The following is a 13,104-nucleotide window of genomic DNA, read 5'->3' on the forward strand; positions in this document are numbered from 1 at the left end:
GTGAGCAGGGAGGGGAGGGAGGGATGCTGTACCTGAGACCCTGTTGAAAAAAAAAAAAACGTTATTGCTGTACATACACAGTATAAACACAACAATGCCTCAACACATCTTCACCTGTTATTAGCACAAGCCTGTTTAACCTCTCCCATAGGGATTGCAGAGGACTGTATCACACCATTCATTTCAATAGGGATTGTAGAGGGGATCACACCATTCATTTCAATAGGGATTGTAGAGGACTGGATCACACCATTCATTTCAATAGGGATTGTAGAGGACTGGATCACACCATTCATTTCAATAGGGATTGTAGAGGACTGGATCACACCATTCATTTCAATAGGGATTGTAGAGGACTGGATCACACCATTCATTTCGATAGGGATTTGGTCGGTACTCGTAAATCATGCTGAATTACCCAGAATGCTGGTTTGTAGAGGGGCTGGATTAGACTGGTTTTACTGGAAATGCTAAATGCCTGTGGTAAACTTTCACACCACTGGTATTACTGTGCTTTACACAGAGCCTAATGCCTGCTGCAGGGATGGGGGTCATTATCTTCACTGATTGCTTTTGCTAAACAGTCTCCTGTGTGTTTGCAGCTCCAGAGGCTGCTCTGAACGTGGGGTTTGTTGCTGGTGGTGTGCTGGCTGCTCTGGGTCTGATCATCGCAGTGATCATAGGAGTTCACATCTGGATGAAAAGAGCATCAGGTGAGAGAGAGGGAGGCGGGGTTAAGAGCTGCTTCATTAATGCTGCATTTCTAATTCCTTTATCAGTTGTGTTCTATATATACAGAATAGACAGGCCCTGATGAAATATGCATGTTTATGAGATTAATAGGAACAAAGGAAACTGATATTTTGGGAGGCCCTGGACAGGGATACTGACCCACAGTTTCAGGGCAGTCCTGTCCAAAGCTGGACATGTCGAAGAAATGAAAGACTTCTTAATTGTTGAAGATCAAGGCTGGAGAAAAATAAACAATTCTATGAAATAATTACAATTGAAAAGACGTCTCTGAATTTGTTATAGAGGTTAGAATGAAGTTCTTTAAATACCAATTGTAGAAACTGCCTGTACCTTCTTAATATCTTTTCTATGGTTCAGAGTTGTAATAGATGTGTTTGTGCAGAGCTGTCTCTCCCTGGTTTGCTCTGCTTTTAGGAGATCATTGTTTTCTATGGGTCAGAGTTGTAATAGATGTGTTTGTGCAGAGCTGTCTCTCCCTGGTTTGCTCTGCTTTTAGGAGATCATTGTTTTCTATGGGTCAGAGTTGTAATAGATGTGTTTGTGCAGAGCTGTCTCTCCCTGGTTTGCTCTGCTTTTAGGAGATCATTGTTTTCTATGGGTCAGAGTTGTAATAGATGTGTTTGTGCAGAGCTGTCTCTCCCTGGTTTGCTCTGCTTTTAGGAGATCATTGTTTTCTAGTGCCGCACCTGCTAGATACTAAACTACAGTAACATTCAAATATAAACCCAAGTGAGAAGGGCTTTAAAAGCTCTTCTATGAGAGATCTCCTCATTCCTGGGATCTGATTTTATTATTATTATTATTATTATTATTTCAGCAAAGGAACAAAGTGATGCTTCATCCAGGTCCAATAGCGACGACAGGTAAAGATACATTTTCATGCACTTTTAATAACTGTTGGGTTCTGTTCTTTTTCTGAATCAATCGGTTATCACCCCAGAAAGATGTATTAAAAACAGCACTGCTTATATTTCAAAATGTTTTTTTTGATTGGTACTATAGATGGTTTGCCATTTTTAAGGTGACAGTTGCCTGACTCTTCTGAGCTGCATGAGATTTTGTGTTTCCTGTGAGTCTCACATGAATAACGGATGCCAGTGTCACTGATACTGCAGCATTGTCTTGACAGGACAGAGCACAGCACACCAACAAGGAGGGTAGAGTTCAGAGGAGATCCTGAGAGCGCTCCTGCTTCTCACTGATACTCCAGCATTGTCTTGATAGGACAGAGCACAGCACACCAACAAGGAGGGTAGAGTTCAGAGGAGATCCTGAGAGCGCTCCTGCTTCTCACTGATACTCCAGCATTGTCTTGATAGGACAGAGCACAGCACACCAACAAGGACGGTAGAGTTCAGATCCTGATCCTGCTTCTCACTGATACTCCAGCATTGTCTTGACAGAGCACAGCACACCAACAAGGAGGGTAGAGTTCAGAGGAGATCCTGAGAGCGCTCCTGCTTCTCACTGATACTCCAGCATTGTCTTGATAGGACAGAGCACAGCACACCAACAAGGAGGGTAGAGTTCAGAGGAGATCCTGAGAGCGCTCCTGCTTCTCACTGATACTCCAGCACTGTCTTGTGTAACAGAGGTGCAGGGAGCAGCAGTTTAATTATAATTTCAGTTGTTTCTTGCTAGTTTTGAGGGAACAAATAAACAGACTGGTTCCATTGTGCTTTTCTCACCCATGTGGTTTACTAACCACAGTCTCTTTGTTCCATGTCTGTATTGTTCCAGGTGTGACCCCGTTGCAGAGAAGCTGATGACGCAGACAGAATAAATGACTGGGCTTCATCTTTTACACTTCATTGTGCCTGATATTACCACACAGAGCGATCACACAAACCAGTAGACGAGGAAGCCGTGCTGCAGTCTTGTGTGTCAAATTAAGAACTTGCAGTCATGTGTAGAATTATTTTATCTATGATTTATTAATGATTAGAAAATGATTCAGTACCGTCAGCTTCCAGCTCTATCTGCTCTAATAAATGGTAGAAGCCCGCTGGAACGTCTCAGCGCCAACTGTGAATCAAACTTAAAATCAATACGTGTGTAAACCAGCTTTTTAACATTGCATTCCTGCTTACAGCTAAACACAACAAACTACCTCAAATCTGAGTCTGTTTATGTAAATTGATTTATTTGGGCACGTCTCAATACCGGAGGGTAAATTTACCATCCTCACCTACAACACCTATCTTCTGCTGGATCCTCCAAACAAGACTCAAAACCAACCAATCAAGCAGTGAATCCTGCTCCTGTCACAACCGCACCAGCCAATCAACTCCCTGTCAGCTCAACTGATGCTCCAATAGCAGTTTGGACTCCATTGTACACGGACTGTTCAGTAATTGCCCTGTTCATATCTCAGGCAATCTCCGGATTATATAGCTAATAAAAATCCCTTTCTGAAATAAAAACTCATTGTTTTTCTCTTTATATGTATGTCATCCTTGTTTTTTATTTAAAAACTGTTCGGGGCTGTTCTCTTAGAACATCTTTACTCAGTGGAAAGGTACTCAAGGAATCATTACCAGTTCAAGGTAAATCTAGGTGGTAAGGTTTTTTTTTGGTAAAAATAATTTTCTAATAGCGATAGTGGTCCCTCGATGATGGTTCTCCCGTGTGATAGTTGATCTTGACTTTCGTTAGCTCTCTCGTCTTCGGCTTGGGACTCATCACTCCCGTCGCAGTCAACTGTCACGCGGTAGAGTCATCATCGACGGGCACTATCGCTTAATTACTGTGCAGCTATGGGCTTGAGATGTACACATAGTCCCCACGGAAATCTACAGTAAAATCTGTTGAGAGAAAATTTTATGTCCTGCAAAGAATGAGTCCAGTCATCAAAATGTCTGCGATATTCTTTAATTAAAAATGTATATTTTTAATTAAAGAATATCGCAGACTCTTGTTTCAGTCTGTGTATATTTTTAATTAAAGAATATCGCAGACTCTTGTTTCAGTCTGTGTATATTTTTAATTAAAGAATATCGCAGACTCTTGTTTGAGTCTATGCATATTTTAGTTGTGTAAAGGAAAACTACGTACCCCAGCAAACAATATCATAAAAACATTTTTCCAAACATCACAAAAGAGTTGTTCAATATGTTTTAATGATGTGAAAATGTAAAGGCTCAGTCAGAAACATTTTAAAATGTTATTACCACACAACATTATAGAACAACGTTATAAGAATGTTTAAAACGTTTTATTAAAACATTACAATGCATATTCATCAATTAATGAACATGTAGAGGTGTGTGGGTGTCTCACTGAACATAAGAACATAAGAAAGTTTACAAACGAGAGAAGGCCATTCGGCCCATCTTGCTCGTTTTGTTGATAGTAGCTTATTGATCCCAAAATCTCATCAAGCAGCTTCTTGAAGGATCCCAGGGTGTCAGCTTCAACAACATTACTGGGGAGTTGATTCCAGACCCTCACAATTCTCTGTGTAAAAAAGTGTCTCCTATTTTCTGTTCTGAATGCCCCTTTTTCTAAACTCCATTTGTGACCCCTGGTCCTTGTTTCTTTTTTCAGGCTGAAAAAGTCCCTTGGGTCGACACTGTCAATACCTTTTAGAATTTTGAATGCTTGAATTAGGTCGCCACGTAGTCTTCTTTGTTCAAGACTGAACAGATTCAATTCTTTTAGCCTGTCTGCATATGACATGCCTTTTAAGCCCGGAATAATTCTGGTCGCTCTTCTTTGCACTCTTTCTAGAGCAGCAATATCTTTTTTATAGCGAGGTGACCAGAACTGAACACAATATTCAAGATGAGGTCTTACTAGTGCATTGTACAGTTTTAACATTACTTCCCTTGATTTAAATTCAACACTTTTCACAATGTATCCGAGCATCTTGTTAGCCTTTTTTATAGCTTCCCCACATTGTCTAGATGAAGACATTTCTGAGTCAACAAAAACTCCTAGGTCTTTTTCATAAATTCCTTCTCCAATTTCAATATCTCCCATATGATATTTATAATGTACATTTTTATTTCCTGCGTGCAGTACCTTACACTTTTCTCTATTAAATGTCATTTGCCATATGTCTGCCCAGTTCTGAATCTTGTCTAGATCATTTTGAATGACCTTTGCTGCTGCAACAGTGTTTGCCACTCCTCCTACTTTTGTGTCATCTGCAAATTTAACAAGTTTGCTTACTATACCAGAATCTAAGTCATTAATGTAGATTAGGAATAGCAGAGGACCTAATACTGATCCCTGTGGTACACCGCTGGTTACCACACTCCATTCTGAGGTTTTTCCTCTAATCAGTACTTTCTGTTTTCTACATGTTAACCACTCCCTAATCCATGTACATGTGTTTCCTTGAATCCCAACTGCGTTCAGTTTGAGAATTAATCTTTTGTGCGGGACTTTGTCAAAAGCTTTCTGGAAATCTAAATAAACCATGTCATATGCTTTGCAATTATCCATTATCGATGTTGCATCCTCAAAAAAATCAAGCAAGTTAGTTAGGCACGATCTCCCTTTCCTAAAACCATGTTGACTAGTGAAAAGTAATCATTTAACATATTTGCTATTTTTTTTTCTTCCTCTACGATTTTGCCATTTGTATCTCTTAAACATTTAATCTCCTCTTTGAATGTTCTCTTGCTGTTGTAATATTGGAAAAACATTTTGGAATTGGTTTTAGCTCCCTTAGCAATGTTTATTTCTATTTCTCTCTTGGCCTTTCTAACTTCCTTTTTGACTTGCATTTGCAGTTCTGTGTACTCTTTCTGCGTACTTTCTTTTTGGTCCTTTTTTAATGCTCTATAAAGTGCCTTTTTTCGCTGAATATTTTTTTTAATTGATCTATTAAACCATTTTGGCAATTTAGTTTTACATTTAGATTTGTCTACTTTAGGGATATAATTGTTTTGCGCCTCTAGTACTACATTTTTGAAGAACAACCATCCTTCTTCTGTGGGTGTTTTCTCTATTTTACTCCAATCTACTTCTGTTAGTCTCTGTTTCATACCTTCATAGTTTGCTTTTCTAAAATTGTAAACCTTAGCTTTAGTCTTTACTTTTGGGGATTTAAAAAACACTTCAAATGAGACCATGTTGTGGTCTGAGTTTGCCAGTGGTTCTCTGACCTCTGTTTTAGTTATTCTATCTTCGTTATTTGAAAAGACTAAATCAAGGCATGCCTCCCCTCTAGTGGGTGCCTTCACAAATTGTGTTAGGAAGCAGTCATTTGTCATTTCCACCATTTCTATTTCATCCTTCGCGCTACCCACCGGGTTTTCCCATTGTATTTGGGGGAAGTTGAAATCCCCCATTAGTATGGCTTCTCCTTTGCTACACACATTTCTAATGTCATTGTATAACAGATTATTTTGCTCACCGTCTGAATCTGGCGGTCTATAGCATGCTCCTATTATTATGCCTTTTGAATTTTTGTCTGTTATTCTGACCCATATTGATTCGGTTTTATTTTCTTTGTCCAGGTTTAACACCTGGGCTTCAAGACTGTTTCTTATGTATAGCGCTACCCCTCCTCCTCTTCTGTCCTGCCTGTCTTTCCTATACAGTGTATACCCACAAATATTATATTCGTCCCCATCACTCTCAGATAACCACGTTTCTGTAACACCTATCACATCATAGTTACCTGTTAGTGCAGTAGCTTCAAGTTCTAGAATTTTGTTTCTGATACTTCTAGCATTTAGATAAATACATTTAATGGTTGTCTTACCTGAGTTGTTGTTCTTGTTTTGATGCGGTCTCCCTTCTGTTTTTTTGTTGATTTCTCCCCCCTTCCTTTCTAGTTTAAATGCTTCCGAACCTGCTCGAGGATCTTTTCTCCGAGTAGACTAGTTCCCTTGTTATTTAAATGCAGTCCATCCCGTCTATACAGATAGTCCTCGTTGTAGAATGTGGTCCAATGATCAAGATAGGTGAAGCCTTCCCGTGTGCACCACGTCTTCAGCCATTCGTTTTGATTAATTATTTCCAGCTGTCCATATGGTCCTTTGCAAGGTGCGGGTAGTATACCAGAAAATACCACAGTTTTGGTTTTCTCTTTTAATTTCCTTCCTAGCTCTCTGAATTTGTTTTGCAGGGATTTTGGTCTGTCTCTTCCAATGTTGTTTGTACCGATGTGGACGACTACTACCGGGTCGTCTCCTGTTCGTTCTAGGAGCCTGTCCACGTTCTCAGTGATGTGCTTGACCGAGGCTCCCGGAAGGCAGCACACTGTTGTAGTAAGGGGGTCCAAACTGCGAATTGAACTTGCTGTGTTTCTCAATATGGAGTCCCCAACAATCATGACCTCCCTTCTTTTTGCTGTCTGGTCACCACTGTCAATAGGGTCCTGGATGTTGTTCCTTTCATTCTCTTGTTGTTGGTTCTGCTCATCAAAATTCTGAAGTGACTCAAATCTGTTGGTTGTTTTGATTTCTGGTGGTTGTGTTTGACGAAGTTTCTTTTTTTCCCTGCTTCTGCCTACCTGAACCCAGCTGTTCTGACCTTCTATCTCCCTGGTGGCTTTCAGTCTGTTAGGGGTGATGCAGACTTCCATGAATTGTGGGTGTGCCAGTTCCTCAAGATCCTGTTGCTGTCTCACTTCTTCCAGCTCCATTTCTAGCATACTTACTAGTTTATGCAAATCCTGGATCGCGCGGCACTTTACGCACACTTGGTTTAGCTCCGCTGGGTTTTCTCGGATTTCCCACATCAAGCAGGTGTCACAGATTACTGGCTTGAAGACCATGTTGAGGTTTTTTTTTTTTTTTAAGTTAAGTTTCTTCTGCAGCCGTCAGCCTGCTTTCAAACTGCTTCGAAACTGCTCTGTACTTTTCCACGCCTGTACTTCTCCCACTCGCTGTCGCTGGGAAGACTGCCTCGTTTAACTGCGTTGTTCTGCTGTGCTGTTGGCTCCTCCCCTCGCCCGTGTCTCAAAACGGCGCTGAATTTGAATCAGCTGCTCCGAGTTTCAGCTTGTTTGTTATCAGAAAAACACACGCGGCTGTTTGACTTTGAGCTGCTGCTGTGTTTCCCCAATGTCCTCTGTTTTCTGATTAAAGCAATTCAAGATGCAATTTCTCCTTTCTGCTTCGAAACTGCTCTGTACTTTTCCATGCCTGTACTTCTCCCACTCGCTGTCGCTGGGAAGACTGCCTCGTTTGTATATATATTTTTTAATACACCGCCCAGGTGCACAGGATTCATTCATTTTAGACACAGACAGGATCAGGATTGAGAACCGTGGTTTAATTTTCTAACTCCTCGTCACAATATTCCCTTCTTGTTGGGTGCTGCTTTCTTGTACCATGCCATAGATAGGAGATAGAAATGACTAATTCTTTACAAGAGCTTTTACATGCATACAGAACAAAAGTAATTACATGTTTTTGCTGAAATGCAATTTCACAATATTTCTATACATTGTAGGCTAACCGAACGCAGGCACAGTTTTTTAGTGTGGAAATCAATTGCAGATGTGATCACTGTGGTGTTTTACATACGGACGGAGCACACAGACGCAGGCATTCGTGTAAGCAACGTGTTTATTCTGAACTCGCCTGGAACCAGAACAACTACAGAAAGGTCATCACCATATTCTGCAATGTAGGTTAACTTGTACATCTCCCCCCTTTTAGCTTAGATTATCTTTCCACCATACAAGGGTTATATTCTTTATTATTAATAATTTTTACAAAATTGCCCCACCCCCCCAAAGATTCAAACATTGAAAGATGAATTCTTCTCTGGAGGTCAGGGTAGACCACCTGTCCCTCAGTGCTGCCGAGGGGATTATTCTGCCCCATTTTCCAACTCTGACTTTGCATTTTTGCTGAGTCTAGTGTCCATTTTATTTACAGGTTCATGCGGAACGGTGGTTTTGAAATTCTCCCAGATTGGGTGACAATTCCTGCATGTGAGCTTTGAAGTCCCCTTGCTACCGCAGGGATGACACGAATCTGGGACCGGTTCCTGCGAAGATTTCCTGTTGATGTGTTGATCGCGTATGATCTTGGAGTTCCTGCAGAGCCAACAGCTGTACCTTCTGTGGGCATGTTTTGGATCCATACACACTGTCCCTGGACAAGATCCGGTCGGTACCGAGCTCTGTGACGACGGTTGTAGTTTTCAGCTTGAGCTTCTTTTAATTCTCTATCCTTCTTCTTGAAGGTGTCGAGATCAGGCCAAGCTGGTTTCAGTTGTTGTGGAGAGACCAGTAAGGGGGTTCTGATCTTCCGGCCCATTAGCAGTTGGGCTGGTGAAACACTATGTGTCATTGGTGTTGATCTGTAGGCCATGAGAGCTTAATGTGGATCTCCCTCTTTCTTTAGTAAGGTCTTCACTGTCCTCGCCGCTCTCTCTGCTTCTCCGTTACTCTAAAGATGCCGGGGACTACTAGTAGTGTGTACAAAATCATAGTCCTGTGCAAAGTGTGCAAATTCTGCAGCTGCAAACTGCAAACTAACGTCTCTGGCTCTCCATGTCTAAGCGGTTGATGACTTGTATGGCTGATGTGGAAGGAAGATTAGCAACCTCTGTAGCATGAATAGTAATCCACCACTACAATATATGTGGCATTATTCCAGTGGAATAAGTCAGCAGCCACATGTTGCCATGGCCTCTCCGACAACTTCGCAGGCATCAAAGGTTCTGTTCGACTCGGTGCCTCTTTCGCACAGATTTTGCAGTGTTTAATCATGTCTGTTTTGACAGACCTGGCTACCAGATGGATTGCTGTGCTCTTGCTAAGCATTTAGTGATCTCTTGGTGTCCTTGATGAAGTTTCTCTACAATGTCGGCTCGCATATTTTCTGGAATGACAAGCCTTTAGCCTTTTAACAGCAAGCCCTCTGTAACAAGTATGGCTGACCTGGCTTGCCAATACTGTAGAAAGCGTTCATGGACTGCTCTTCTGTTTGGCCAACCCGTCTCTGTCAACCTCCGCAGTTGCTTGCAGATAGTATCGCTGTCCTGCGCCTGTTGTATTTATTTCAGTTTGGTAAGTTGGTTAGAAAATGGTCCACTAGTAAACCCCCTAGTGGAAATGTTATTTCATTCTAATTCAACACACAAATAGCATTAACTAAAGTTACTGCACTCAACTAAAAGGTGAGGTTCCTGTATTTTTGCAGACACTAAAATGCCCAGTTCACCACTCCCGGGAGATGTACAGCCCGGGGGGACAGAAAGTGTCTCTATGCCAGATCAGCAGCCGAAAGTCTACGCGGTGTAACCCTGGGGACTGAAGCCCTCCCTGGTGTTTCACGTACGCAGACAAGGAGGTGTTGGCTGTGGAGCACAGGGAGGAAATGTTGCAGCGTGAGGTGAACCGCTTTCAGCTCTAGTGCGTTTATGTACAGGATGTCCAGCGACCCGACCAGGATCTTCCGACTCCTCTGCCTGTACAGACCGCCCCCCAACCGGAGTTGGATGCGTCTGTCATCACCACTTGACGGTTGTAAATCACTCCCATCCTTACACCTTCGCTCAGGTGAGGGGCTTGCCTCCACCAGCGTAGTGCTTTCCAGCATAGGCGAGACACAGACAGTCGACGGTGTCTGTCACGCTTGGGGTGCAGCTGAAAGATATTGAGCCATGCTTGAAGCGGAGACCCAGGTAGACCGTATTTTGTGTAATTGGCTTTTTGCATCGTTGAGGGCGAGACCCAGCCTCGACAGATGCTCCGTCACAATCAATGTGTCCGCCACTGCTCCTTCCTGGGACTGGGAACAAATCAACCAATCATCCAGGTAGCGGATCACCCCGATGGCAGCATGGAAAACTCAAAAGACGCTCCCCTGAAAGGCAAAGCGGAGACATTTCCTGTGCGCTGGACGGATAGAAATGTGAAAATACATGTCCTTCAGGTCCACTGTTGGAAACCAGTTGCCCGGCGGGACAGACTGGAGGATGTGGCGATGTGTGACCATCTGGAACCTCCTCTCCCTCAAGAACCCATTGAGGTGTCTGAGGTCAAGGATGGGGCAAAGGCCACCGTCCTATTTTGGCACCAAGAAGTATCTTGAATAGAACCCCTCTCTTTGAGAGACGTGTTCTACGAGACAGATGGCTTGTTTTTGAAGCAGTGTCTCTACTTGTTGTCTGAGAGCCAAGACCTGGAGAGGGTCGTTCACGGATGTGACCGTGACCCCACGAAAGGGAGGAGGTCCCGAGTGGAATTGCAATGCGTAACCGGTGTGTACGGTGGCAAGCACCCAGGAGTCTGAGCTGCAATTGCCCCAGTATTGCAGCTGGTGTTGTGCTGCTGAGGCTGGGGCTGCCTTGGAGGCTGCCTGGGGCGGTTCCGTTGGAACTGTCTCCCTGGGGCCCCATGTCCGGCATCCGTCCTTGCTGACGGCCCCATGTGTTAGCTGCCACGGAAGCCTGAAGGTGGTGCCTCAGGTCACCCCGTGGGGATTGGAACAGTCCGGGTTACCATAGTAACTGCCGGACGTCATTGCCTCCCCATCACCTCACCTGAGACCGCTACAGCTGACTACGCGCCACCACCAAGCCTGCCAGGATTCTGCCACGGGCTTACCCTTGGAAACCTGAAATCTGTAATAAACTGCCCAAGACCGGGCGCCGCTCTGAAGCTAGCGGCTTGGGAAGGGTTTCAGAGCACAGCATGCTGTGCAGGTAGGCTTAGGCTGTCAAGAGGCCTCCTGTGTTTGCAAGGCGTGTCACCTGCGCTTCAGCAGCGTAAGCCTTTTTTAGGTGGGCTTCAGTGATCCTGCATTGGACGTTAGGGCATAAAGGATCCCTGGACAGACCTCCTGCTGGCGGGGCTCGCAGTAGGGCCGCTGTGGTGGAGTCCACCGGAGAGACCTGTGCCTGCACCTTCCATAGAGACAAGTGCGGCCGTGCTTTTGGACACGCTGGGCACTGAGGCCGGGTGTTGCCAGGATGATTTGACCAGAAAGTCCGGGAACACCGGAAAAGGCTGAGGGGTCAACGTCTGCGCTGGTCTGAATACAGACCTGTGCTGTTCAGAGACTGCCTTCCATTGAATCTGGAGGGAGTTAGCGGCCCGCTCCATAAGCACCCGAACCAAGTTCAAGGATGCTGGAACCTCAGGCTCTGAGGCAAGCTCAGAGCTGGGGACAGTTTCTTGGGTCAGGTCTGACTCTTGAGTCTCTTCCCGTCGGAAGGACTCCTCATCCTAGGAAGCCACTAACGAAAGCGTGTCCTGTTCCTCCTCGCACATGACCATGTCCTGGAGCGACCTCCGGCGGAGCTGGGCTCTGCTCCTGGGCAGGCGCTGGTAATGGAGCTGGGGCAGGCGCAGGGGAGAGAGCCTGCTGTCTGGTCAAGTGCTCGAGTATTTGGGCCATCTGACCCTTTTACTCAGCAATGTCCCTCGCCTGATCCACGTTCCTCGCTCTCTTTCTACCCCTCAAGGGAGATCTAGAGTGGTAGCGGGACCAACGGGCTGGAGCCTGTGCGCAAGGTATACTCTGCACTGGGCTTAAGGGCAGGTGCAGGGGGGAGACCTGGGATCCTGAGGCCGAAGACGGCTCGCCTGTGAACTGCACCATTCTATTCTGCAAGGTCTTTTCCTAGGATCCGGTGCAAATAGTGCAGAACGTCCTATCTGCCAAATCAGCAGAAACGTGCTCTGTGACCAGGCACCTGACACACACAGTGTGTTTGTCCTGCGGGGGCAAATTCTGCCTGCAGGACGTGCACGGGTGAAAGCCTGACATTTGAGGCCGATAACGGCGAAGCAACGAGGCATCGAGGCTATCAGCACCGAGGCACCGATGCACAGAGCTTACAAACCTCAAAGAGACGAGACATCGAGCCTATGAGAACCGAGGCACCGATGCACAGAGCTTACAAACCTCAAAGAGACGAGACATCGAGGCTATGAGCACCGAGGCACCGATGCACAGAGCTTACAAACCTCAAAGAGGCGAGGGGTCGAGGCTATGAGCACCGAGGCACCGATGCACAGAGCTTACAAACCTCAAAGAGACGAGACATCGAGGCTATGAGCACCGAGGCACCGATGCACAGAGCTTACAAACCTCGAAGAGGCGAGACATCGAGGCTATGAGCACCGAGGCACCGATGCACAGAGCTTACAAACCTCAAAGAGGCGAGACATCGAGGCTATGAGCACCGAGGCACCGATGCACAGAGCTTACAAACCTCAAAGAGGCGAGGGGTCGAGGCTATGAGCACCGAGGCACCGATGCACAGAGCTTACAAACCTCAAAGCGGTGAGGTGTTGTCCTCGAGGCACTGAGGGTGTTGAAGCACCGAGGCACTGGTGCAGCGTGGCACCAAACGCGCCGCTGCACAGAGCTCAAAAAGGCCTTGAGGTGTTGAAGCGCCAAGACGTATAGTCCTCGAGGCACCGAG

General features: G+C 45.0%; 1 protein-coding gene across 3 annotated transcripts in view; it reads left to right on the forward strand.

The window, feature by feature from the left end:
* The window catches only part of LOC121304063 (major histocompatibility complex class I-related gene protein-like), a 52,240-nt gene that overhangs the window by 21,966 nt on the left and 17,170 nt on the right, over positions 1-13,104 (forward strand). Inside the window, exons 5-7 of one of the 3 annotated variants that reach the window (XM_041235033.1) lie at positions 603-713; positions 1,571-1,616; positions 2,494-3,195. The exons of 1 other annotated variant lie outside the window; for it this stretch is intronic. In XM_041235033.1, coding sequence (XP_041090967.1) covers positions 603-713; positions 1,571-1,616; positions 2,494-2,536 — 200 coding nt within the window. In that variant the 3' untranslated portion in view covers positions 2,537-3,195. Of the gene's footprint in view, positions 1-602; positions 714-1,570; positions 1,617-2,493; positions 3,196-13,104 lie in introns of those variants that run through there. One more of the 3 variants, XM_041235032.1, reaches the window with a different exon arrangement.

The sequence above is a fragment of the Polyodon spathula genome, chromosome 36 (genome assembly GCF_017654505.1).
Source record: "Polyodon spathula isolate WHYD16114869_AA chromosome 36, ASM1765450v1, whole genome shotgun sequence".
In the NCBI taxonomy this organism is placed as follows: domain Eukaryota; kingdom Metazoa; phylum Chordata; class Actinopteri; order Acipenseriformes; family Polyodontidae; genus Polyodon; species Polyodon spathula.